Source organism: Rhinoderma darwinii, chromosome 7 (assembly GCF_050947455.1).
Source record: "Rhinoderma darwinii isolate aRhiDar2 chromosome 7, aRhiDar2.hap1, whole genome shotgun sequence".
Lineage (NCBI taxonomy): Eukaryota > Metazoa > Chordata > Amphibia > Anura > Rhinodermatidae > Rhinoderma > Rhinoderma darwinii.
The window spans coordinates 10,412,688-10,440,545 of record NC_134693.1 but is presented as its reverse complement, the minus strand read 5'-3'; the positions used below and the strand labels follow the sequence as shown (position 1 = coordinate 10,440,545).

The window sequence follows — 27,858 nt, the reverse complement described above, 5'->3', positions numbered from 1 at the left end:
ATGTAGCGCACCCGTCCAAACAAAAAGATTCACCAGGTGGCGGACAATCTAACGTGAGGCATTGAAACTACCTGGTCAAGGTCAGATGGAATCAACCAGGGATCGTGAAATTAGTCTTTCCCTGTTTGAAGTTTCAAGACGGCCATAGGTGCATTGGTCCGCCATTGAACCCCAATAATTAAAGCTTATAGTCTGTCACTCTGTCTATAATGACAAAACAGTTGCTACGATTAATGAAATTCTGTTCCTTTGGTCAGAAAGGCTCCATTTACAATGGCAATTTGGTTAATCTGGTGGAGCAACCTACCAAGCTTTTACCCTGATCTAGTTAGTAGAATACAGGTACTATTTATGGTGTATGTATTCTGTGAATTGAAACGCGAGAGTCAGGATATGTTGATGGACTCCATGACAGGCCATCTCTATTGACAGAATATAGAGGACATGAACAATCTTCCTGTATCTGAACTTCCCTAACAACTCTATGGCACCAATGAAGCAATTTTGGTAATCTGTATGTATACAGTTATAATTTAATATATAAGTGAAGGCGCACCAAAGGCCCTGTCCTACTAGGGTATATTAAGGTAATAGAGTGAGGGCCCCGTTCATAACTTCCCTCATTATCCAAAGCTGAGGGCCACTAAAAAGAACCAGTGTTTTTATATATTACATGGACAACCTATTGAGTGTATTGCTTCATTTGATTTTGGGGGTTCTAGTAGTGAGACTCAACCGAATAAACTCATCCCAACCGGATAACCGCTTTAAAGGAATTTTACCAGTATAGACCTCTGTGGCATATCCACAGGACATACCATAAATGTCTGATATGAGTGGGTCGCACCGCAGGGCTTTCCGCATCCAGGTGTAAAATTGTCTCTCTTCTTTGAAGTTTAAGGGTGTTACAGAGACAGCCGAGCAATTTACGCAATTCACTAATATTAAAAACATGGTGACTCCGAAGGTAAATGCTTAAAACTAGAGATAGGGCTCTTATACACGACCGTGTGTGCCACCCGAGTTCAGTCCATGATCCGTGGAAAGATAGGACATCTCTCCATGGATCGGAGAGTCGTGTCCGTTTTCATGAACCCGATTCACCCACTGAAGTGAATGGGTCCGTGAAAACTATCGAGTGCCACTCGGATGCCGTGAAAAACGACCAGAGTGGCACTCAGGCGTGTGCAAGAGTGCTTATGCCACCCATGGCCAAATTCTCCATGGAGATGGCACCACCACTAAGACAGTGGAATTCCCCAGTGCATGTACCCCTTGGGTTATTTGACGTACCACAGGTTGTGAATCAAGAGCTGTGCAGCTTCCCGTTCTTTTTTATGTGTGGGATGTTGGAGCGTATCGCCAGTAATTATGTGAGATTACGCTGCAACTCATTCTGCTTTTGTGATTCTCCTGGATGTGGTTTTCCACTATAAACTAAACCAACAGGAGCAGGACGATGTCACCTGCAGGTAGCGTTATAGTCTGCATGAGATTTTCGAGCCAACAGTCTCTGCTTTTCGAATTACAAAGTTAAACAAAAGTCCTGAAGGGTAAAGTTTAACACTGAGGAAGGAGATTGTTAATGTGGAATCCAGAACAGGGTGTGACACTTGGCGCACGTCTCCAAATCGGGGAGTTATTTGAGGACATGTCAATTCTTTTTAACACTTGGAGAGATTTTGCACTTACGATTTGCATGGAAACCTCGCCTGGTGCTAAATACGATGCAGTTAATCACTATTGGACTGGGGTCAATTCAAAGTTTTCATTTCTTTTTACTTTCGCAAAAGTTCTGAAAACTTCAGGAAGGATAAAAGCCAAGACTGGACTTGATTTTGTAAAAACAAAATGATCGGGTAGATATTTCTTTTCATTTAACCTTGACGAAGCAGAGAGAGCAGTCACTCGGCACTTTTTGTAATATCATTTCAATGGAGAGTGGAGATTCTTGGAATTGGTGGTGGATTTTGTTGGCATGCCATAGAAAAATTTTGTGAAAAAAAACACATCCAAAATATATGTAATAATAACGATTTAGATATAGTAATACTGGATAGCATTTTCCTTGTAACCCGGCAGGCTGCACTATTTGTAGCATCACGAGCAGAAATAATTAGAATAGCCCAATGTCTTCCAAACCATCTATTTTCTGGCACAAGATATCGTGACTGGAAGGAACTCTCTACTAATTAATCCTTATCTACGGACCTGACGGCACTTAAGAAGTGTAAGGATTAAATTTGTTGTGGCCTAGGCTTGTGGCCAGGAGATAAGGGGTTATGGGCTAACGCCCAGGTGTTTTATGTAATAGTGCGAAACTGTGACAAGCACTGAACGAGCAGGAACCACTGGGCTATATACATATTAAATATACTTCTTTATACATTTCCAGCACCATAAGTGATGAACAAAAACTAGTGAGTCCTGAAGCCTAAGAACGCCACACCATATACAAGTCATAGTAATAAGCTGGTAGTACATATCCCATATTACGGTCAACTGTACCTCTCTGAGCCAGGATAGGGCCGGTCTGGGGCAATCATCGCACTGAGAAGGTATGATCTGCTGGTGGATACAAGACATATTTGTAGGGTATACACAATAAATTCCTTAATTTACACAACTCTGCAACTGAACTAACCTACTAATATTCCTCATTACTAAATAGCTCTCCTTTAGAAGATGGAAAACTGTCTCTCTAGTGCCACCTATAGGTGACTTTCCTGTAAATCAAAGTCTGTCCCCTTATAGAGCCTTAAAACTGGACTCAGATTATCAGCCAAACCAGAGACACCCAAGGTTCTGTAAGGGGTTGGTTATTGACTTACAGGGTAGTTACCTATAGGTGGCACTAGAGAGACCGTTTTTTTTTTCTTCTGGAGGAGTACTATTTTGCATACTTTTCCCAGGGAGCATTGCCCTAAAGACTCCCAACCAGCTGGATCTCCACAAGGAGGATCATTACCTTCTCATCTAATTGTTACTTCTGAGGATACAGATTCCTCTTACTCTCTTGGACCTACTACTGCCTGTAGGATTAGTGGGTCCCCTACCTCAGCCCCTTCTGCATCCTTGTTATTGTAGGTATCACATATCATCTGTTTTGCTGTTGGCACCAGTTTGGACCCTATGGAAAACTGTGTAGATGTACAGTAATGTCGTGACCTGGCACTACGATTGGGCGTTCCTCATACAGCACGATTCTAGATTACAGGTGGGTATAATGGTATAGCTAAGAAAGCTGAGCTCTAACGCTAATTCAAGGAATTAACACACAAAGAACACGGTATTCCTGTGTTCCTTCTCTACAGCTTCCCAAAACAACTCTTCAGAATTAGCCAAGGAGAGCACTGCCTACCCCTACCATAGCCTGCCTGCTATGCATTTAATTGAACCAGAAGAAAAAGAAGAATTTTTGGGCCAATAGGAAAATGTCTCCGGCTGGGCTTACACAACAGTGTGCGTCCTATTAAGATGACTGTTCTGATAATTCAATATCGGAATGTCCATCCCATTTCTGCATTTATATACACATCTTTTACTACAGCTGTAACAATTTTATGAAAAATGTTCTTTAAAAGAAAAAAATCATCAAAATCAAGAAAACAAACATCAATAACAACCGCACTGTGATGGCCGATAATGGGGTCTTCACTGCAATCTATGTTTACAGGATACGTACATGACAGAAATGGTTAGTGATGAAGAAGCGCTAAATGAAATTACCTACAGATGAAAAATATCCAAAATTGTTGTTCTTCCCATTTATGCCCTGATTATCACAACTGGACATCATCAAGACCATCTAAAACCAGACCACACACATGAGGAAACTGCACCAAATTTATCACAGTGGCGCACGATGTATGATAAATTTGGCGCATCTTGCTAAATAGGTTAGACACTTTTTTTTTTCCTTATACCACCTCATCAATATTTTGCCTAAAAAAATGCCACTTGGCGTTAATAAATTTGGCTCATTTTATGACTACTATTAGCCAAGTCCCTTTTTCTCGACCGTTTTCAAAAGTGATTCAGGCACAAAAAAAAAGTGTCTAAAATGAATAATAAATATGCCACATGTTATCTATGCCACTTCTTGGTGCCATTACTGCCAGAATCCTGGCACAATTCTCCCCCGTGTATAAAAATGACCTTTAAAAGTTTTTAGAGTCTATTTCGGTTGTTTAGCCTCTGTTCACACTATGGTCTTGGCTTCCGTTCATAACACAGCCTTGACTGGTCTGAACGATCCCATAGAATCCTGACAGAGCCCATTGACTTATAATTAGGTCCGTCAGCTTTTCGTTAAGATTCCCAGAGTTTTTAAAAGCAAAAATATCCTAAATTATACTATTCTTGCCATCAAAAAGACCAGAGACCCCATGAAAATAAAAAATACGATGAAATAGCATAAACTATATATATATATAAGGAGAAACAAGAGGGATGACGCGCCTCATATTTTACGATTTCTCACCCTAAGCAATGGTTGGTGCCACCTAAATTTTTTTCCCCCTCCATAAAAAAAATAAAAAATCAAAAGAAACCAAAAAAACAGGAGGACAGATAGAGGGGTCGGAATTCCCATTTGTATTTTAGATTTTTTTTTTCTGCTAGGAAATGGCATACTACACAGATCAGAGACTTTTTATACTATAAAACCCCACTGTATACAAAGCCCAGGAAAAATGTGAAAAAAGGAGAAGGGGAGGGGGGTGGGGGGGGGGGTAAAAGCAGCTTAGTATGTGTTAACTCTGCTATTCTGTCGGCTTAAAGTGTATTTTATGCTTGATCAACAGTCCCCTTTTATTATGCTTTTCTTTCATTCATTCGGGACTTCAAAGAGAACACCAGCACAGTACCTGATCTTAAAGAGGAACTTGTGAGGGTGTTCTTAAGAAAAACAGGGTATTGGAAGCCATAGACCCCTGTGGACCGAGCCAGTTCAAAGAGAATATTTCAACAATGATTACATTTTGTAAATCTTTTTACTGAGGACAGCTTGTTTCCTGCTTTTTCATAAAAAATAGATTGCAGCCATTAAAACACAGCCCTGGACAAGACTTTCTTCAGATTTAAGGCTCTGCATCGGGATTAAAGGACACAGGAGTTAGAAATTGTAAAAAAAAAAAAAAAAAAAGCCCCGCAGCTTAGATCTTCAGCGTGGTCACTTTGCTTCTCAGAATGTTAATTCTTCTTCTGGAGTTTAAAGGGGATGTTGAAAGGAAAAAGTTTTTGAACACGTAAAATTTTTGAAACTTTTTCTTTTTTTTTTTATATCTTCGAAGAGATTAAAATTAATAAAAAAAAAAAAAGAAAAAAGGAGCGTGTAAAGGTGTAATAAAGAGTTAAAAACATCTAAAAGAGACTTCAAATTCTCCAAAGTCTTATGAAAGCAGATCCCCTGCCAACCCCACCCTATCCCAACCAAAACAAAGGCAATTTTATAAAGTAACTGTAGGTGGGATATGGAGCTTTCGACCTTTTCAAACCATATGCTCGCTGAATCAACAATATTGGTTAGGAGGCAGATTCCTAGAGATTTTCCCATACATTCGAGTGAACATACGATATGGACTTTTATACGCGTTACTGTCCTGTTTTATCGGGAACACGTGAGCCTTTTGGATGCAGACAATAGGAACGACATCTGATCACCCAGCAGAACACACCATTAACGTCTATAGCAGACAATGGAGAGGTGCTGATCTCCGAGATGTTGCCAAATCTCTTTGAAATACCCTTTTCTATGTTGGCTCACTGGCGTGTAACCCAGTTGCTAGGCACTCATGTTTATTTGTGGGGGAGTTTTTTGCAACGTTTTGCTACATTTTGGAAATTTGAGAGTATTTGTGAACTTTGTAACAAATCAAGTAACAATTAGTGGTAAGTGCAGATATTTTATATTCTTCTCCTTTTCATTTTTTTTTCTGCATCACAAACCACAATGATTCAAAAGGAAATGGTCTTGCTGGTCTCTACTCCAGAAAACGAAATGCTATAAAAGCAGCGTCGTAAAACATTCTCGAATAATGTGGTAAAGGTGATCGTTGCATAAATCGGTACTAAGTGGATATCTAAAACTTTGTGATATGTCTTATTAGGGGAAAGTGGCATCTTCCTCACCTTCCAGTAACCTGTAAAAGTTCAGAAACCTCCCCGGTGTCCAAAAATATTGCCTAGTTTAAAGTGTAGCTAAGCGTTTGACAAACTTCTGACATTCAGAAGTTTTGATCGGTGGGGTCCGAGCACCGAGACCCCCACCAATCTCTAGAATGAAGACCTCGTGTGAGCGCTCAGCCGCTTCGTGTCTGTTCGGCTTTTTCCGGAAATAAATGTATCGTATACGGACTCAATAGAAAGTCTATGCGCCCGTACTCCGATACATCGGCTTTCTGGAAAAAGCTGAACAGACACAAAGCGGCTGAGCGATTGGTGGGGGTCTCAGTGCTCGGACCCCCACCAATCCAAACTTCAGACATGTCACTATGACACGTCAGAAGTTTGTCAAACGTTTAGCTACACTTTAATAGACTAAAGAGAAGACGGAGGAGGGGGATGCAGCTGCAGCTTCTCTGTGTGTCTGTGAGAGGGGAGGAGGAGGAGCAGAAATGGAAGGTAATCTGATTGGCTCATAGCACAGCACTAGAATCACACCAAGAAGACACTATAGAATTGGATAGTAAAAATCCAACTTGTCCTATTTATTTGTCCCATAGACATAAAATCTATGGGCACCCATTATTTTTTGCTTCCAATAGGGCAGTACCACCAATGACACTATTTATGTAGGGGAAAAATAAGATTGGTTACTTTAATCTACTTAAAGGGGTCTTCTAGGGTACAATATTGCTGGCCTATCCTTAGGATAGGGCATTAATGTCTCAGGACCACCACTAATCAGCCGGCCTCTTCTTTCTGAGATTAGGCCATTCACATTATAGCCCAGAAATTATTTTTTAGTGTATAGTTAGAAAGTAATCAATATATATATATTTTATATATTTTTTTCATTTATTTATATATTTTAGGGGAGCAATACCCTTAAAATATAAATGTTTATATCCCCAGAAAACAAGGACGTGATTATGTCTTCCTTCACACACATCTATAATAGTGATCTATCTGTTTCATTAGACACAGAGACTTATTTAACGGCTGGTCTATTGGAGACTCTTGTTGAAAGTCAGACTGCACCAGACACAACATGCAGAGGCTTATGGCCGAGTCTAATTTGCATGTAATCTCGATGTTCCTCCGTTGTCAAACATGGTTTCCATGCACCAACAAAGGAATGTGAGACCCTGCGGTGCTTTCTCTGAGTTTTTACCGCTTGACATCAAATTTTCAATCTCTGAAAAGGTTCTCTGGAAAGCCCACGGTACACAGCGGACCAGACACCGGCCCGGCTTCGGTAGACGTGACTTATCAGATACGTATTTACAATGCGGTGTACTTTTAAGGTTTCATTGCTTTGCTTGCATTAAAGGAAAATCTGAAGGCATTTTACTGTATAGCTCTGTTATTGGGTTTATTGGTGGTCTGTATACAGTGATATACAGTGCACACATGTAATGCCTACATAATATAATCATACTATGTACATATAGTTCTCATATATAGTTTCTACTGCCTACAAACTACATAATCTTATAGTGCACACATAATAGTACCATATAGTACATAATACTTCTATATAGTGTCCACTTCCTACATAAGTCATACAGCAAATACATAATGCTGCCATACAGTGTCTAGATAATAGTCATTCAATGCACACATAATGCTGCCATATATTGGAAACATAAGTCATACAGTGCAAATATAATACCGTCATATATTGTCTAGATAACAGTCAGTCAGTCATTTTGTAGGCACTGCTATATAGTGCCTACAAAATAAAATCATACGGTGCCTATATATGGGTCATACACTGAACACAATACTGCCATACGGTGCCTACATAAGGGTCATACACTACACACAATACTGCCATACGGTGCCTATATAAGGGTCATACACTACACACAATACTGCCATACGGTGCCTATATAAGGGTCATACACTACACACAATACTGCCATACGGTGCCTATATAAGGGTCATACACTACACACAATACTGCCATACAGTGCCTATATAAGGGTCATACACTACACACAATACTGCCATACGGTGCCTATATAAGGGTCATTCACTACACACAATACTGCCATACGGTGCCTATATAAGGGTCATACACTACACACAATACTGCCATACGGTGCCTATATAAGGGTCATACACTACACACAATACTGCCATACGGTGCCTATATAAGGGTCATACACTACACACAATACTGCCATACAGTGCCTATATAAGGGTCATTCACTACACACAATACTGCCATACGGTGCCTATATAAGGGTCATACACTACACACAATACTGCCATATGGTGCCTACATAAGGGTCATACACTACACACAATACTGCCATACAATACCTATATAAAGGTCATACACTACACACAATACTGCCATACAGTGCCTATATAAGGGTCATACACTACACACAATACTGCCATACAGTGCCTCTATAAAGGTCATACACTACACACAATACTGCCATACAGTGCCTATATAAGGGTCATACACTACACATAATACTGCCATACAATGCCTCTATAAAGGTCATACACTACACACAATACTGCCATACAGTGCCTATATAAGGGTCATACACTACACATAATACTGCCATACAATGCCTCTATAAAGGTCATACACTACACACAATACTGCCATACGGTGCCTATATAAAGGTCATACACTACACACAATACTGCCATACAGTGCCTATATAAGGGTCATACACTACACACAATACTGCCATACAGTGCCTCTATAAAGGTCATACACTACACACAATACTGCCATACAGTGCCTATATAAGGGTCATACACTACACATAATACTGCCATACAATGCCTCTATAAAGGTCATACACTACACACAATACTGCCATACAGTGCCTATATAAGGGTCATACACTACACATAATACTGCCATACAATGCCTCTATAAAGGTCATACACTACACACAATACTGCCATACAGTGCCTATATAAGGGTCATACACTGCACACAATACTGCCATACAGTGCCTATATAAGGGTAATACACTACACACAATACTGCCATACAGTGCCTATATAAGGGTCATACACTACACATAATACTGCCATACAATGCCTATATAAAGGTCATACACTGCACACATTACTGCCATACGGTGCCTATATAAGGGTCATACACTACACACAATACTGCCATACAGTGCCTATATAAGGGTCATACACTACACACAATACTGCCATACAATACCTATATAAAGGTCATACACTACACACAATACTGCCATACAATGCCTATATAAAGGTCATACACTACACATAATACTGCCATACAATGCCTATATAAAGGTCATACACTACACACAATACTGCCATACGGTGCCTATATAAAGGTCATACACTACACACAATACTGCCATACGGTGCCTATATAAAGGTCATACACTACACACAATACTGCCATACGGTGCCTATATAAAGGTCATACACTACACACAATACTGCCATACAGTGCCTCTATAAAGGTCATACACTACACACAATACTGCCATACAATACCTATATAAAGGTCATACACTACACACAATACTGCCATAAAGGTGCCTATATAAGGGTCATACACTACACACAATACTGCCATACAGTGCCTATATAAGGGTCATACACTACACACAATACTGCCATACAGTGCCTATATAAGGGTCATACACTACACACAATACTGCCATACGGTGCCTATATAAGGGTCATACACTACACACAATACTGCCATACAATACCTACACACAGTACCTAAATAATATTAAAGCTGGTGCCATGACATATGTTTGGAGCATGCTAGGGTTAACATGTTGGAGGCCCCCAGGGGCAATAGCCCCTTTTACCTATACTATAATACAACCCTGGCCATATATAAAATAAAATTTAGTGCCACTAAATGTCTGTAGGTTCTACTACAGTGGTATTTGTGGTGTGGGGTGACTAGTGTCCGACGACCGCCTGTGTCATCAGGGCGCCCCCCCCCCAAAGCCGTCATTTACACTATAATTAGGTGTGGCACTAAATCCTGCAAAAGCTGCTTGTGGGTGATTAATGTTTCTCTCCGCATCTCTGGAAACAGGAGAAAAATCAATGATATTGGCAGGATGAGCTCTGAGCTGCCACTCAAACAAATGCGATTTGATGGAAGTCTGAAGCTGCGCGCGCCGACGGGGGAAGGATACAAAAGCACAGACAGGTCTGGATCACCTGGGTCGGATCAATGCTTTCAACGAGACTCCCAGGCATCAAGCTCCGGCCATAAATAATGTACATTCAGCTGATTAACGTATGCACAGTGTTCTCTGCAGAGCAAACACTTAACGACGCGTACGTCTAATACGGCGACGGAACTAAACGCTATATTTTATTCATCCTTTTCGCATCATCTGGACACGTTCTTTCCATTTCTCCCTTGTAACAATTACTGTACCAACCACTCTGACAGACGGGGTCGATATATTGATCCGGCAGCCTGATGCAGTAACAGAGCGTACTAATTTAATACACCATTATCTGTTATGGACGTGCGACCGGACGGCGAGGCGCTCGCTAAAACGAATGGAAACGGCAACAAATTTATCGTTTCAATGTACGAATACGACAAAAGTGATTGGGGGTCTCTAGGCTTTAGAATTTGCAGCACAATCATTATACAGTGAAATTCTTCTAATCTGGCATCTGATAATCCAGAGATTCTGATAATCCGGCACCGAGCTGGAATTTCACAGGACCAGATGCAGAGGACGGAGCTGCTGATGCGATGAGGATGCTTTGGTGTTTCTCGAAGCTCTCAGTAAATATTCTCGACTTTTCTATGGCCGTCCAATAATCCAATATATATGATAATCCAGCACTGATCGGGTCTCACAGAAAGGAACTAATATTTTCTTGGCTTTTCTTTCGAGAAAATAGGTAAGAGACTTGTGGAGCAGTGGAACTACAACTCCAAGCAAATCTACTAAGAGTAGGAAGGGGGGAGTAGTTTGGTGGTCACTAGGAGTGCTCCAACTCGGCAGCTTGGTGGCGTTATAGCAGGTGCAATTGGCGCCCACAAATTTTGCTATAAAAGAAGAAGCCTTAAATGGCATTTACTCCTACAATCAAAGGTCTGACCCCTGGAAAGCTGGAAGCTTTACCAAATCCCTGAAAGGAAAATAACGTAATGGGATCCCGCTTTTCTATGGGACAGACTGTCCTCTTAAAGTGACCTGTACAGTTTATAATGGGTTTATTATCATCTCCATTCCTGGATGGCCGACAATAACTTCATCCTGTCTCTGCCCAAATCCTACAGAACAAGCGGCTGGCAGATTATCCCCACTGCTCGCTGGACTGCGGCATCCCGGTATCTGGGCATGAACAGGATAAAAGTTTGTTGTTTCGCCCTCATGCCCCTGGTGCTGGGTCTGATTTTTACTTTGCAGGGTTCACATAGACAGATCACATATCAAGGACACAGAATCCTACTTTACAGCGGGATAAAGGGCTTTGTGGATACTGCAGATCCTTGTGATCCTTCCCTGCCATGTAAAACTACAGCGGGAGGGGATGGGGTTCACCAGCTAAGACAGCTGAATGACGAATAGTAAAGGGGGAGTCCAGGTTTTGGGTGAATAAATCTTAAAGGGGTATTCCAGCCAGAAGCATTTTTTCACCTATCCACTAGATAGGTGATATATGTTAGATCGGTGGGGTTCCGGCCACTGAGACCCCCACTGAGTGCTAGAACGGGGAACCCCGATCCCACTGCCACACAACCGCAGCTAGGAAGCGGTATCTTAACATGCGCCCTGCCGCTCAATTCAGAGTCTATGGCACGGACGGAAACCAGCTGTGCTGCGGCCATGCAGCTGGGGGTTATGTGGCACCGGGGTCCCTCTTTATAGCAACTGGTGGGAGTCACAGTGGTGGACGCCCAGCCATCTTTTTTTTCACCTTTCCAGTGATAAATGATAAATGCTTCTAACTGGAATACCCCTTTAATCATTGTATAATGAACAATTCTGCAACTTTCTAATATAGTTTGTGGTTAAATTTCAAGATCTCTGCTTGCTGTCAGTAAATGGAAACATTCACGTTTACTTTCAGAAGCTGAAAACCTGTAAAGACCAAATAGTTCTGACAGCTGAAGATTTGTTACAATTGTATCCAGTCTGGAGAATCTTCTGTGAGCTAAACATTCTAATCTCCTGACGGATACATTTTACCAGCACTGATACATAGTAACAAACTATCACGACAGGAGAGAGATTTGTGCTGATTTTACAGAAGATTATCTAGTCCGGGTACAAACCCTCATCTGTGACAAGTATAGATTATTCATGACAATACAGCCATTTTGAATCATGAACCAAAAATATTTTTTTCCCGGGAGTGACAAGGGGAATAGTAGTAGTCATTGGAGAAATGCGCCCGTCTGAACACTGCGGCGGTTGCATCGTATCTGCATCTGTCCTGTCGGTGATGGGCACCTTTAAAAACAGGATGGACAAGTACGGTCTGGCGGATTCTAAATCAAATGATATATGAGGTTTTGGATTCCACACCTGTGGCGTTATGTCAAGCGCTGAGCCGGTGTCGAGTTCGGCCATTCTTGAAATAGTGCAAATCGGTGTTTCGTTAAAAATAGAAACAACAGAGATGTTGACGTCCGTAAATCACAGACAAGCTGGAAAAAACGAGACTATAGAAAATAAGAGTGAAGAGCAGCAAATATTCCAGAAGGAAAAGGAGCAGGACATCAGTCAGCTGGATACAGCGCGAGAAGCGGGGACTTTACGGAGATATACACCCTAAACTTCATATACAAACTGCGCAACAAAAACATGGAGCACACGGCGTGCACCTGATTTATTACATGTTTGTCGACACTTTTACACCTACCTGACAGTTCAGAAAAGTTTCTAGTACAAGGGGCACCGCTAAGAGGAGTCATAAAATGCACCACATTTCATTAACCTCTTCCCGCGCAGAGCGGTAAATGTACGGCGAGTTAGGAGCGGTGCCCGCGCAATCAGCAGTGGGTGACAGCTGACACTCTGCTGCAATGGCCAACATCGGGGAGAACTCCGATCCCGGGCGTTTAACCCCTTAGATGCCGCATGTCAATAGTGACTGAAGTGCCTTTAAAAAAAAAAAGAGGGGACTGTAATTCCATTGGCACCCTCGTAATGCAATCGTTTACAGGTTGCCAATGGATTGCTATGGCAGCCAGGAGCCTAACGAAGGCCCCCCCGGTCTGCCATGCATGAGCCTATCAGGCCCTGCGTATAACACTGACAGGTAGAATGGATTTATTGGTGTCTATATACACCAGCCATGAAGTGACGTAAGGAAGAGAAAGTGTCTAACATGAGTGGCGAGATTATAATTGCTCCACAACATTTTTAGCTGTAGGATTTTCAGTTGCACCAAAGTTGCCTTAAAATAAATCTGCAAACTTATTTTTTCCCCTCTATTAATAGAAAAAGTGACGCAACGAGGAAGTTTCTCACTTCTGCCATTGATTTGAACGTGCTGCGGCGTAACAAAGTTACAGTCATCTGCAACTTTGGTGACTATCCGTTGTGGCAGTCGCCTTAAAGTGTATCTACAGTGACGTCGGCATTCGCGACAGAGGTTTCAATGTGATGGTGGAGGGCACAACTGGCACAATGGGCAGACCTTCCACCAAGGAAACTGTATCACGACAGAAGCCTCTCCCTCCGGTCTTCCGGCTGAGTCTTGACCAGAGCCTTTAATTCCGTTTGACTCTTTATGGTGGCGAAAAAGTGAGTCCGTTTTACAGACGCCGCCATTACTATTTTTCTTAGAAGTTCCCTTGTTTACATCTTGTCTACAGTTAATATTTGCGGACTGGACAGAGATCACATGACATCTACAAGACTGTGCCTGTCCATCAACATCGCTCAATATGGTTTTACGCTTTGTAGCGCTGTTCTGTTGCTGTTTATAGATGACATTTTGTTATTTTCCATGGAGCGGCAGCTCTGATTAATGTTCATAAAGGCTGAGATTATCTCCTGCGCTCCAGATGACCTAGACCCATCTGTCACTGTGTATATCCAGAAGACTGTGTGTAGAATGGAGCTTTATCTTATTTTGGACGTTTTATGGGAAGACCCAACTCATTGGAAAGGACAATTATGTTCAGAAGAAGAACTGGAGGGAAAAGAGTGGAGGCCAACTAGCAACACGATCGATGGAGGCAACCTCAGAAATCAAAGACACCCCATGGAGGAGCATGAAGACCCAAACAGAAGACAGGACATTGTGGAGGTCAAAAGGAGGAGTCGATACCATCCTCATGTCTTATAAATACCCATCATCCTCATCGGACATGTTCCTGAACAATCTTCTTTGACACTAGGACCACGACAATAAAACCTAGATCCTAGGACTCATCTGACGTGGTCAGCAGAAACCTATTAGCTCATGGAGGCTTTTTACTTTTTAGATTGTAGACCAGAACACTCATGATCTCATTAGTTGGATCGCTCCTGAATCTTTCATGTTCCTTCGGAGTCTGGGCTCTCATTTTGAAGACCTGCTGCTATCTTCCAACGTGGCTTTACTTGTGTGTGACTACTACCCTGACCTTGAGTAGCTTGACTCCTCCGCTACCTTTCTACTGCTGTTTAATTTAGCCAGTCAGGTCTTATCAAACCCTCCTTCTCTGCTGAGGTTTCAGTTCAACTCCTGGTGACTTCGGAGCACGTGAGCTGAAACATCCAGATACAATTTCCCTGAAAAATGGGCTGGATTAAAGCTTAGCTTTTTTGGTATGGGTTAAAATGAAAAACGAGAGCAAATACCGTTCCTCTGGATAAAAAGAGAAGATTATAGGCTCAACTTAGTGGTGAGACAGTTTTTATTGGGATCATTCAGATGGCCACCCTATTTTTACCCTATTGCTCTATATTTTGCTCACCTCAGTGCTGACCATCAAGAATATACAGCCGGAGCCTATCCCTCAGAATCCTTGATGTACCCCTACATGTTTCATTATGAGGTGTGGCTCATCAAATGTACCAACAGGTATGGGTGTTGGCACCAAACCAGTAGCCAAAATAATAAGGCACAGGTTACCAATAAAGATAGCTTCACCTCCTAGGTAGGTCCACGTAGGTTCTGACCAACCCCCAATTGGTCAATCATTAGGGGCTGTTTTTTGGAATTTTATTTACTATTAAAGCTCAACATTTCTCCGCTAGATGGACACACTTTTTTTTCCACCCTATTAATTCCTATTTTGCTCACCCTAGTGCTCATGTACCCCTATAAAGCTCTCTGTATTTCACTATCAATACGTGTGGGCTCATCAAATATACCAAAAAGTCTAGATATTGGCACCAAACCAGTAGCTATAGTAATAAAGTTAAATACCAGGTTCTACATAGAGATGGCTCAGACCCATAGGTGGGTCCCAACACGTTCTGACCATTACCAGGGACTAAACATTTTACTGCCAGGTGGACACCCTATTCTTCACCCTATTAATCACTATTTTGCGCAACCTAGTGCTAAAGAACATAGGTGGACTGTTCAGCTGGAGCCTCTCCCTCAGAAACCTTGATGTTTCCCTGTACGGGTTTCCCTACCAAAAGGCTCATCCAATACATCAAAATGGATTATAGACGTTGCCACCATAACTGCAGCCAAAAGAATAATTCTAAAGGATAGATAGATAGATAGATAGATAGATAGATAGATAGATAGATAGATAGATAGATAGATAGATAGATAGATAGATAGATAGATAGATAGATACTGACAAATCCCCAATCGGTCAATAATTTTTTTAAAATCTTTATTGGGATAAAAATAAAAACAAAAGCTACAATCGAAACCTACGTAGATAGAACAGTACGGCAGGTAGCAAGAAAACATGAAAACCAAATAATAAAACCTGCCCCCGGCATAATCTGCTGAACCCCACATGATACGTGTTCCCTTCGGCAGTTACTGCTGCCGCCTCTTCTTAGTAATGTAATACAATGTTTTCTATCACATGTATGACCCAAAAACACAAATGTAGACAATGAAATGTATCCAAATATCAAAAATTAGGTAAAAATGGAAAATTCCTGTTGAGTGCAGAACGGCGTCCATCACATCCAAGTGACATGTGAAGTAACACAGCTGGTTGTAAGACTGCATATGTTGTATAATATACAGGTCATACTGTCAACTGTGTGAAATATATTACCCTTAAGTGCTCGTCCTTAAAACGTCTTTCTAACCATATGTAAAATTCATACCGCATGATGGGAACTGTCTTGTAGTATAAATGAAGGGGGCAATGTAAGTTCTTAACTGCGTGGGCCACCATGACCCAACTATAATTTGTTTAGGCTAGGAGGGAGCTGAATCCATCAAATGTTAAAGGTAAGATTTACTGATCGTGATTTGAAACCATTTTGGTGTACACAGGTGTAGCAAGGAAATGCGCATGCAATCCCTTATTTAGGTCATAGCAAAACTGCTTATGTCCACTTTTGAACACTATATAGTTAGATATTTTCAATGTTAAAAGTTGAGTCACTTTGTAGATACTGTGCATTGCATTACTCATCTTGTATTAATCCTGAGTTACAGATTGTATTATACTGCAGAGCTGCACTCACTATTCTGCTGCTGGAGTCACTGTATACATACATTACTTATCCTGTACTGATCCTGAGTTACATCCTGTATTCTACTCCAGAGCTGCACTCACTATTCTGCTGGTGGAGTCACTGTGTACATTACATTACTTATCCTGTACTGATCCTGAGTTACATCCTGTATTCTACTCCAGAGCTGCACTCACTATTCTGCTGGTGGAGTCACTGTGTACATACATTACATTAATTATCCTACACTAATCCTGAGTTACATCCTGTATTCTACTCCAGATCTGCACTTACTATTCTGCTGGTGGAGTCACTGTATACATACATTACTTATCCTGTACTTATCCTGAGTTATATCCTGTATTATACTCCAGAGCTGCACTCACTATTCTGCTGGTGGAGTCACTGTGTACATACATTACATTACTGATCCTGAGTTACATCCTGTATTATACTCCAGAGCTGCACTCACTATTCTGCTGGTGGAGTCACTGTGTACATACATTACATTACTTATCCTGTACTGATCCTGAGTTATATCCTGTATTATACTCCAGAGCTGCACTCACTATTCTGCTGGTGGAGTCACTGTGTACATACATTACATTACTTATCCTGTACTGATCCTGAGTTATATCCTGTATTATACTCCAGTGCTGCACTTGCTATTCTTCTGGTGGAGTCACTGTGTACATACATTACATTACTTATCTTGTATTTATCCTGAGTTACAGCCTGTATTATACTCCAGAGCTGCACTTGCTATTTTTCTGGTGGTGTCACTGTGTATGTACATTACTTATCATGCACTAATTCTGACTTACATACTGTTTAATACTCCAGAGCTGCACTCAATATTCTACTGGTGGAGTCACCGTGTACATACATTACATTATCCTGTATTGATCCAGAGTCAAAGTCTTTGTTATACTCCAGAGCAGCACTCACTATTCTGTTAGTGGAGTCACTATACAATACATTACTTATCCTGTACTAATCCTGAATTACAGCCTCTAGTATACTTCAGAGCTATACGCTCAATTCTGCCTGTTGTCACTGGAAACAGCCAGCAAGCTTGTTGTCAGACGACCCATTGAAAGCATAGCTGAGCCTCCATAATGTAGGGTACGGGAAGTTCTTTTTTTCTATATCAGATAACTATTAAGTGCCTGGTGTAATAAAAGACACTTCCTTGACTAGGGGACTGTGTTTCCATGCCAAAGGTTTTCCTTTCAAAACCACTTCAAAGTTTACATATAGAATTAATCCTAAATTACAGCCTGTAATATACTCCAGAGCTGCACTCACTATTCTGCTGGTGGAGTCACTGTGTACATACATTACATTACTTATCCAGTACTGATCCTGAGTTATATCCTGTATTATACTCCAGAGCTGCACTCACTATTCTGCTGGTGGAGTCACTGTCTACATACATTACATTACTGATCCTGTACTGATCCTGAGTTACAGCCTGTAGTATTATACTTCAGAGCTGTACTCACTATTCTGCTGGTGGAGTCACTGTGTACATACATTACATTACTTATCCTGTACTGATCCTGAGTTACAGCCTGTATTACACTCCAGAGCTGCACTCACTATTCTGCTGGTGACATAACGGTGTACATACATGACATTACTTACCAGTTTTCCCTGCTTGTTAGGTATCTTATCTATCATGTCGTTTCTAAATGCAAAACTGCTCAGATTAATGTCTGTTAGGAGAGAAAAATTAAGCCTCGTACCTGAGTCTGTTGAGGGATATTTACAAAGCTTGGATCTCGTGGTCCAACACTGACAAATCGGTTTGCGGGGGAAGTGCTGGATGTTGAGTAGGCTGTGGGTGAAGAAGATATAAAAGGTGGGTAAAATGCAACACTATAACATATGAAATAATCACCAGTACAGCTATATACACCTCAAGAGCTTATGTATAGATTTTGAAATGCATAACAGAAATAAAGACACTGCTTTGATAAACTTAGATAGAAAGTACAGTATAGATCAAAGGGAATGAATACAGATGCTTAAAATGCTACAATCATCAGGAAATATTCCACTATTATAATACTATAACATCACGGAACCCACTCTATTCATCCATCTCAATCTCTCTCAGTCTTTCTATGAGTCTGACTATATTGCTGCATTTTAGTGAGCAGTCTGGGATTATTTCTATTGAATGATTAACACACTTGTATAAAATACTCCCCCTATAGATGTAGAACATCATGGTAAAAATGAGGACTACACTTTATTTTGAGGGTTCCTGCCTGAAAACTTTAATTCTCATTTAATGTTTCTTTTCTTTTTTCTTGACTGTAAAGCACTTGTAAGGGAATGCACATTATTTCCATAGTTGGCGTGGGGGGGGGGGGGGGGGGGGGGGTGTAGAAGCAAGAATCAACTTAAGGTTCAAAGCTATATTGCAAAGTTGGAGCTTGTCCAAGCCAATGGATATTATTCTGAAGCCTTCAAGTCACCAAATGACTAAAGTACTGTAATAATTATATTACAGACGAACATGTCTGCAAATAGAACTGGAGCAAGACCGCAAGCTTATTGAGTCATTTACATTTGGTAAACGGTCCCCATACATCCCTGTGAAGTGATTAACATGTACTGCAATTTATCAGGGGTTATCCGCATGATCTATAATGATGGAGGAAGTCGTTAAAAGAGACACACAAACACACATGCTCTGAAATGACACATTCATTTAAGAGAACCAGTCAGCTCTCCTGTGGTGTAGTATAGAGGATCTGTGAGATCTCCTGTATGGTGTAGTATAGAGGATCTGTCAGCTTTCCTGTGTGGTGTAGTATAGAGGATCTGTCAGTTCTCCTGTGTGGTGTAGTATAGGGGATCTGTCAGTTCTCCTGTGCGGTGTAGTATAGAGGATCTGTCATCTCTCCTGTGCGGTGTAGTATAGAGGATCTGTTAGCTCTCCTGTGTGGTGTAGTATAGAGGATCTGTCAGCTCTCCTGTGTGGTGTAGTATAGAGCAGCTGTCAACTCTCCTGTGTGGTGTAGGATAGAGGAGCTGTCATCTCTCCTGTGTGGTGTAGTATAGAGGAGCTGTCATCTCTCCTGTGTGGTGTAGTATAGAGGAGCTGTCCGCTCTCCTGTATGGTGTAGTATAGAGGAGCTGTCTGTTCTCCTGTGTGGTGTAGTATGGAGGAGCTGTCAGCTTTCCTGTGTGGTGTAGTATAGAGGATCTGTCAGCTCTCCTGTGTGGTGTAGTATAGAGGAGCTGTCAGCTCTCCTGTGTGGTGTAGTATAGAGGATCTGTCAGCTCTCCTGTGTGGTGTAGTATAGAGGAGCTGTCAGCTCTCCTGTGTGGTGTAGTATAGAGGAGCTGTCAGATCTCCTGTGTGGTGTAGTATAGAGGAGCTGTCAGCTCTCCTGTGTGGTGTAGTATAGAGGATCTCTCCTGTGTGGTGTAGTATAGAGGAGCTGTCAGCTCTCCTGTGTGTAGTAGTATAGAGGAGCTGTCAGCTCTCCTGTGTGGTGTAGTATAGAGGATCTCTCCTGTGTGGTGTAGTATAGAGGAGCTGTCAGCTCTCCTGTGTGGTGTAGTATAGAGGATCTGTCACTTCTCCTGTGTAATGTAGTATACAGGATCTGTCAGCTCTCCTGTGTGGTGTAGTATAGAGGATCTGTCAGTTCTTCTGTGTGGTGTAGTATAGAGGAGCGGTCTGCTCTCCTGTGTGGTGTAGTATAGAGGATCTGTTAGCTCTCCTGTGTGGTGTAGTATAGAGGATCTGTCAGCTCTCCTGTGTGGTGTAGTATAGAGGAGCTATCAGCTCTCCTGTGTGGTGTAGTATAGAGGAGCTGTCAGTTCTCCTGTATGGTGTAGTATAGAGGATCTGTCAGTTCTCCTGTGTGGTGTAGTATAGAGGATCTGTCAGCTCTCCTGTGTGGTGTAGTATAGAGGATCTGTCAGCTCTCCTGTGTGGTGTAGTATAGAGGATCTGTCAGCTCTCCTGTGTGGTGTAGTATAGAGGATCTGTCAGCTCTCCTGTGTGGTGTAGTATAGAGGAGCGGTCAGCTCTCCTGTGTGGTGTAGTATGGAGGAGCTGTCAGCTCTCCTGTGTGGTGTAGTATAGAGGATCTGTCAGTTCTCCTGTATGGTGTAGTATAGAGGAGCTGTCAGCTGTCCTGTGTGGTGTAGTATAGAGGAGCTGTCAGCTCTCCTGTGTGGTGTAGTATAGAGGATCTGTCAGCTCTCCTGTGTGGTGTAGTATAGAGGATCTGTCAGTTCTCCTGTGTGGTGTAGTATAGAGGAGCTGTCAGCTCTGCTGTGTGGTGTAGTATAGAGGATCTGTCAGCTCTCCTGTGTGGTGTAGTATAGAGGATCTGTCAGCTCTCCTGTGTGGTGTAGTATAGAGGATCTGTCAGTTCTCCTGTGTGGTGTAGTATAGAGGAGCTGTCAGTTCTCCTGTGTGGTGTAGTATAGAGGGGCTGTCAGCTCTCCTGTGTGGTATAGTATAGAGGAGCTGTCAGCTCTCCTGTGTGGTGTAGTATAGAGGATCTGTCAGTTCTCCTGTATGGTGTAGTATAGAGGATCTGTCAGTTCTCCTGTATGGTGTAGTATAGAGGATCTGTCAGTTCTCCTGTATGGTGTAGTATAGAGTTTTTACTTAGAACTCTGCTTTGAGCCGTTCCTCAGTTATTCCTTCCCGAAATAAGTGATTAAATCGACAACTGGATGTCACTATTCTCCTCTGTAGGGTGTTTTCCTGAGCAGTCGGATACTGAAGGCACAGATTGGACAGTGTTAGACAATTGACAATGCGGAATAGTAACACCTAGTTGTCAATTTATACAATAATAGAGGAATGGCAAAACGCAAAATTCTAAGAAAATGTAGGGATTGTGGAAAGCAAGGAGACAACTCCTATGGGAATTGTAATGGCCGCCACTGTTACATTTGTTTCTTGTGTAGGAGACTCAGATAAGAAAATTTGTTAAAAGACTGCACAGGAGGACAACACAGGGATATTTCAGCATGATCTATGATGGAGGAAGTCGTTAAAAGAAACACACAAACACACATGCTCTGAAAAGACACATTCATTTAAGAGAACCAGTCAGCTCTCCTGTATGGTGTAGTATGGAGGAGCTGTCAGCTTTCCTGTGTGGTGTAGTATAGATGATCTGTCAGTTCTCCTGTGTGGTGTAGTATAGAGGATCTGTCAGCTCTCCTGTGGGGTGTAGTATAGAGGAGCTGTTAGCTCTCCTGTGTGGTGTAGTATAGAGGATCTGTCAGCTCTCCTGTGTGGTGTATTATAGAGGATCTGTCACCTCTCCTGTGTGGTGTAGTATAGAGGATCTGTCAGCTCTCCTGTGTGGTGTAGTATAGAGGATCTGTCAGCTCTCCTGTGTGGTGTAGTATAGAGGAGCTGTCAGCTCTCCTGTGTGGTGTAGTATAGGAGGATCTGTCAGCTCTCCTGTGTGGTGTATTATAGAGGATCTGTCACCTCTCCTGTGTGGTGTAGTATAGAGGATCTGTCAGCTCTCCTGTGTGGTGTAGTATAGAGGAGCTGTCAGCTCTCCTGTGTGGTGTAGTATAGGAGGATCTGTCAGCTCTCCTGTGTGGTGTGGTGTAGTATAGAGGATCTGTCAGCTCTCCTGTGTGGTGTAGTATAGAGGATCTGTCAGCTCTCCTGTGTGGTGTAGTATAGAGGAGCTGTCAGCTCTCCTGTGTGGTGTAGTATAGAGGAGCTGTCAGCTCTCCTGTGTGGTGTAGTATAGAGTATCTGTCAGCTCTCCTGTGTGGTGTAGTATAGAGGAGCTGTCAGCTCTCCTGTGGTGTAGTATAGAGGATCTGTCAGCTCTCCTGTGTGGTGTAGTATAGAGGAGCTGTCAGCTCTCCTGTGTGGTGTAGTATAGAGGATCTGTCAGTTCTCCTGTATGGTGTAGTATAGAGGATCTGTCAGTTCTCCTGTATGGTGTAGTATAGAGGAGCTGTCAGCTCTCCTGTGTGGTGTAGTATAGAGGAGCTGTCAGCTCTCCTGTGTGGTGTAGTATAGAGGATCTGTCAGCTCTCCTGTGTGGTGTAGTATAGAGGAGCTGTCAGCTCTGCTGTGTGGTGTAGTATAGAGGATCTGTCAGTTCTCCTGTATGGTGTAGTATAGAGGATCTGTCAGTTCTCCTGTATGGTGTAGTATAGAGTTTTTACTTAGAACTCTGCTTTGAGCCGTTCCTCAGTTATTCCTTCCCGAAATAAGTGATTCAATCGACAACTGGATGTCACTATTCTCCTCTGTAGGGTGTTTTCCTGAGCAGTCGGATACTGAAGGCACAGATTGGACAGTGTTAGACAATTGACAATGCGGAATAGTAACACCTAGTTGTCAATTTATACAATAATAGAGGAATGGCAAAACGCAAAATTCTAAGAAAATGTAGGGATTGTGGAATGCAAGGAGACAACTCCTATGGGAATTTTAATGGCCGCCACTGTTACATTTGTTTCTTGTGTAGGAGACTCAGATAAGAAACATAGTTAAAAGACTGCACAGGAGGACAACACAGGGATATTTTTATATCTATGAGTCAATGTTTTTTTTATTTCTGGGTAATTGCCCTTTAAATATTTGTCTATCGGCCAGCTATATATAAGGATGTTATTTACAAGCTTAGAAATGACAAGAAAAGGCAAAGTATTAAATTGACATTTGCTGAGCCGTATGTACAAGGGAATGAACTAAATATATTGGCAAACGTTACATCCTCTAAAATGACTTGTGATTAGACCGGCTGCAGGCACGGAGCTTCCTCTTATAATAGCTCGGAAATCTGATAGCCAGAAATAGTTTCTCTAAAAAGTTTTGAATACCAGAAAGAGAAAATAAAGTTCTTAAAAGATGCTTACGGTAACTAGCAGCCCCTCTGATATAACCGGAGACAATGGTTGCAGTCCAGTCACTGGGGCAACTGCAAATGCTGCCACCAAATATAGCCCATAGTCCGTTGATCAGGTACAACACTTAAAGTTTAAGGGTCCGTGACCAAAAATGCCTAGTGGCCCAGATCACCCAGTCCTCCCCTGTGGGCTGGTATTTATGTATTAGGCGAAGGAGCAGCATGTGGCATATGATGGAACTTGTTAATCCGACTGTGGCCCATATCCCCGACATTGTGTGGCATCTATAAGTAAGGGTCCTATTACATGGCCCGATATGGGCCGTGTAAACGAGCTCCGATCAATGAGATAGCAGGTTGATAAACAGTAATGTATGGGGATGAGCGATTGTGGCTATGATCAATCGTCCCCATACATTTCCATCATGTCGGCAGCACGTCGTCATTTACACAGGGAGATGTGCTGCCGACAATGATAATATTTAATGCTGCATAAACGATACGATCAGACGATGAACGAGTGTCTGATCGTTGAGCGCTCGTTTGCCCAATATTTGGCTTGAGTAAGAGGGCCTGGAACCCCAGGTCATTGCAGAGTTACTGGAACAACCAAAGCAACAGGTGCATTGTCCCACTGGGAGGATCCTTTTAATGTGACTGCCAGGGAGAGCTGAGAGAGGGAGGGGGAGCATTGCATCCTTGTCACTGAGTGCCAGGGAGAGCTGACAGAGGGAGGGGGAGTGTTCCCTCATTGTAATTAACTGCAAAGGAGAGCTGGGAGAGGGAAGGGGAACATTCCCTCATTGTGAATGACTGCCAGGGATAGCTAAGAGAGGGAGGGGGAGTATTGCTTCCTTTTAATTGACTTCCAGGAAGAGCTAAAGGAGCAAGGGTAAGCATTGCCTTCTTGTAATTGACTGCCAGGGAAAGGTAAAATAGGGAGAATCCCCTGATTGTGACTGACTGCCAGGATGAGCTGAGTGGGGGAGGGGGAGCGTTCCCTTATTGTAACTTGACTGCCAGGTTGAGCTGAAAGAGGGAGTATTCCCTGATTGTGAATGACTGCCAGGGAGAGTTGAGAAAGGGAGGGAGAGCGTTCTTTTATTGTAGTTAACTGCCTGGGAGAGCTGAAAGAGAGAGCGCATACAGCATTGTGTTTTACTATTGAGGTCAAGGCATAAACCGGATGCAGTGAGCGCCTCCTAGTGGTGACTGCAGATAGACAGAATTTTATCATGTAACTCTACGTTTACGTAGGGGATTTGGAGCTCCGTATCAGACAAACAAGGCTCCAACCGCTACAAAGATATATTATTAAATTTAATAAAAACATTAATTTTGACCTATTTAGATAAAAAAAATAATAGTGTTCAATGGAGGAAATTCCCTTTAAGGCCTCATTCAGACAGCAGTTATGGGGTTCTACGGTGATCTAGGTTCAGTTCACTTGAACCGCAGGGGCCTGGGTCTTGCAGCCATAATATGGAAGCTAAATATGGCCCCTTACGGCCACCAGAATAAGGTTAATACTGTAGCCTCGGTCATAACCAGCGTCTCCTTCTATTTATAACATTGAAGAAATGAATGGAAACCCCAAAATAATACGTATTAGTAGAGTATTGGAAGGTATTTATGTCCTACTTAAGACCTCTGCTTCTTGTAAGAGACACGATTTGGCTCTTTAACAGTCAAGACACGAGAGTTCAAGGTGTCAAACATTTCCACACAACACAGAAGACTTCAATGTGACCACAGACTCCCGTCCCATAGACGGCTGCTGGCGGATGGAATAATGAAATGTGGAACTAATGATGGCAAATTACAGCATCTTAGTCTCTTATTTAATTATGAAATAGAACTTAAGTGAGCTCGTAAATATCATTAAATGAGCTGTCGGTACCGCGCCACGGCGACGCTCGCCACCATTTCAATCTTATTTTTAAACCATCAACAATATTTTTCGCCCTTAAGCGAACGCAGAGACAGTCTTAATAATTAGCGCAATGTTTTATCCAATTAAGCGTCTAAGCAACATGGTAATTGGTAAAGCGGCGAGAAAATGATCGTTTGTCAAATGCAATGGCTCATATATAACGGGATCCGGACGGGAAGCCGCACTGTATGATCAAGGAAAGATACACAATGGCGACCGAGACCTTCACATCATGTTAATTACTAACACAATTTATTCACATGCTTGTGATTAATTCTCCATTGTATTTCTTACAGCTGAGGGTTTGCTACAATTGTTTCCAGTTTAGCTAAATAGACTGATACATTTCCCCTGCTCCGATACATTGTAGCAAACTATCAGCACTGTAGAGGGATTTGTGCTTCTGATGTATTTAGCTCACACAGGATTGTCTGGGATGGATACAATTGTAACTAAGTTTCGTTTTGTATGGATACATTATACATGGATACGGTTTGTGTTTCCATAGCATGAAGCTGTTCAAAACCAGATACCTAGAAACACTGCACCTAGGAAATTATTAAAATCAATGAACCATTTTTCTTTTTAGATTTTTTTAATTTTTTTTAAGGTTATGGTTAACATTGGGCTTCAAAGCTGCAGGAGAAGCAATCTTTGTCTCTCCTGCCTATCCCGTTATACAGATCATTGCTAATACAGATAAAAAAGGAATTTTCCCATGAGAGATATTTATGACATATCCACAGGATTTGTCCTAAATCTCAGGGTGATGCGGGACCCACCTCTGGGACCCTCATCTATCTCTAGAACGGGACCCCGTTATGCCGCTCTGTGTTGCCGAATAAGCCACACGCTGAGCTATGCTGTTTCCGTAAGTCCCATTGAACCGAATGGTAGATACTTAAATAGCGTAGCTCGCATGCTACGCTGCTGCTTTAACTGCCATTCACTACTATGGGAGTTACGGAAACAGCATAGCTCAGCGAGCTGTTTTCATAACTCTCGACCATATAGTCAGGAAGTGGCCGGGAGGCTGCTGCAGCAGAAAACGGTAGAATGGGGTTTAGGGGGCCAGAGGTGGGACCAGCATCTATCTGAAATTTTTGACATATCCTGTGGATATGTCATAAATGTCTCTGATAGGAAAACCCCCTTCATGCCAGATGACTAGTTCACTCTATACTGAAAGGCAGGGGAGACACAGTGTGGATCCTCAATTATTGAGCCCAAAAAATCCCCTTCTGTCACAACCGACTTAGTATTAGCATATAGTTACTACCTACACAGTGGCCTATAGCCAAGATATTTTTTATTTTTCCAGTTTTTTCAAGGCCAGGGTTAGCATTAGTTTCAAGGATGCAGGATAAACATTACCATTGTCTCTCCTGCCTTTCACGACTGCCAATAGTGATCTAATTCCCAAAGTACCCCCATTCTGTCACAACAAGTGCATATACAGTGGTATAACTGGCTACAAGGTAACCCATAACTTAGATTTGGAGACTTTTCAATAGTTTACAGCAGCAGGCACAGTTTTAGGAGGTGGCAAACTGGGCAATTGCCCGTGGTGCTCTTCTCCTAGGGGGCCCCTGAAGATGGGAGTCCAGAAGCAAACTGAATTTACCATTGAACCCTTCATTGCCTTAGACCATAAGGGAATATAAAATAAATCCCAGGGATTTTGAAATGATGAGGAAAAACGGACTACAGATGGCGAGCGTGAGGGGGGACTACTTTTTCAGTTGCCCCATTTTCTATAAAACTGGCCCTGCCCCAGCAGTAAATTGCTCTTTATATTCCCTAGACACTCAACAGCATCTTCAAATGAACGGACGTCTTAGTGATCTGGACCCGCCGCGGATCATTTCCTGCTGCCATAGACTTCAAGGATCCTGGTTAGTAGACGTAGAAGGCAATAATGTGATATAATGAGCAGTTGCTACATCTTCCTGTACACCTCTGCAGAAAAGAGAAGGAACCTGCTAGACGATGGTGCGATATCGCACTTGGTCTAGGCTGAGAGAGCCCCATCGGGAATACAATCATAAACTTAATGTGCGTTAGACCGAGCATCGCTCTTTTATCTGCTGTTACTTCAAGAGCTTCCTGTAATCAGGCGCGGCGCACTTACATCTCAGGACTATAACTTATTCATAACCAGGGTAACTTCTTCTGCGTCGTTTGATGCAGGATGTCCCAGCGCGGCTCCATAACCGTCTTGTAGGAAGTAACGAGTCAGCAGCACATTACCAACGGCGCTGACGTAATTTACTCT

At 42.2% G+C, this 27,858-nt stretch overlaps 2 protein-coding genes across 8 annotated transcripts in view; one reads left to right on the top strand and one right to left on the bottom strand.

Moving 5' to 3' along the window:
• Window positions 1–27,858, bottom strand: part of NFIA (nuclear factor I A) — a 273,748-nt gene that overhangs the window by 9,145 nt on the left and 236,745 nt on the right. For 5 of the 6 annotated variants that reach the window (XM_075832715.1, XM_075832714.1, XM_075832716.1 and 2 more), the window contains 2 exons: window positions 18,527–18,618; window positions 2,509–2,565 (listed from right to left, as the gene is read on the bottom strand). In XM_075832715.1, coding sequence (XP_075688830.1) covers window positions 2,509–2,565; window positions 18,527–18,618 — 149 coding nt within the window. The remainder of the gene's footprint in view (window positions 1–2,508; window positions 2,566–18,526; window positions 18,619–27,858) is intronic. The other variant, XM_075832717.1, reaches the window with a different exon arrangement.
• The window catches only part of TM2D1 (TM2 domain containing 1), a 152,437-nt gene that overhangs the window by 115,813 nt on the left and 8,766 nt on the right, over window positions 1–27,858 (top strand). The window contains exon 11 of one of the 2 annotated variants that reach the window (XR_012849951.1): window positions 27,388–27,478. The gene's annotated coding sequence lies outside the window, so the exon portion shown is untranslated. Of the gene's footprint in view, window positions 1–3,087; window positions 3,185–27,387; window positions 27,479–27,858 lie in introns of those variants that run through there. The other variant, XR_012849952.1, reaches the window with a different exon arrangement.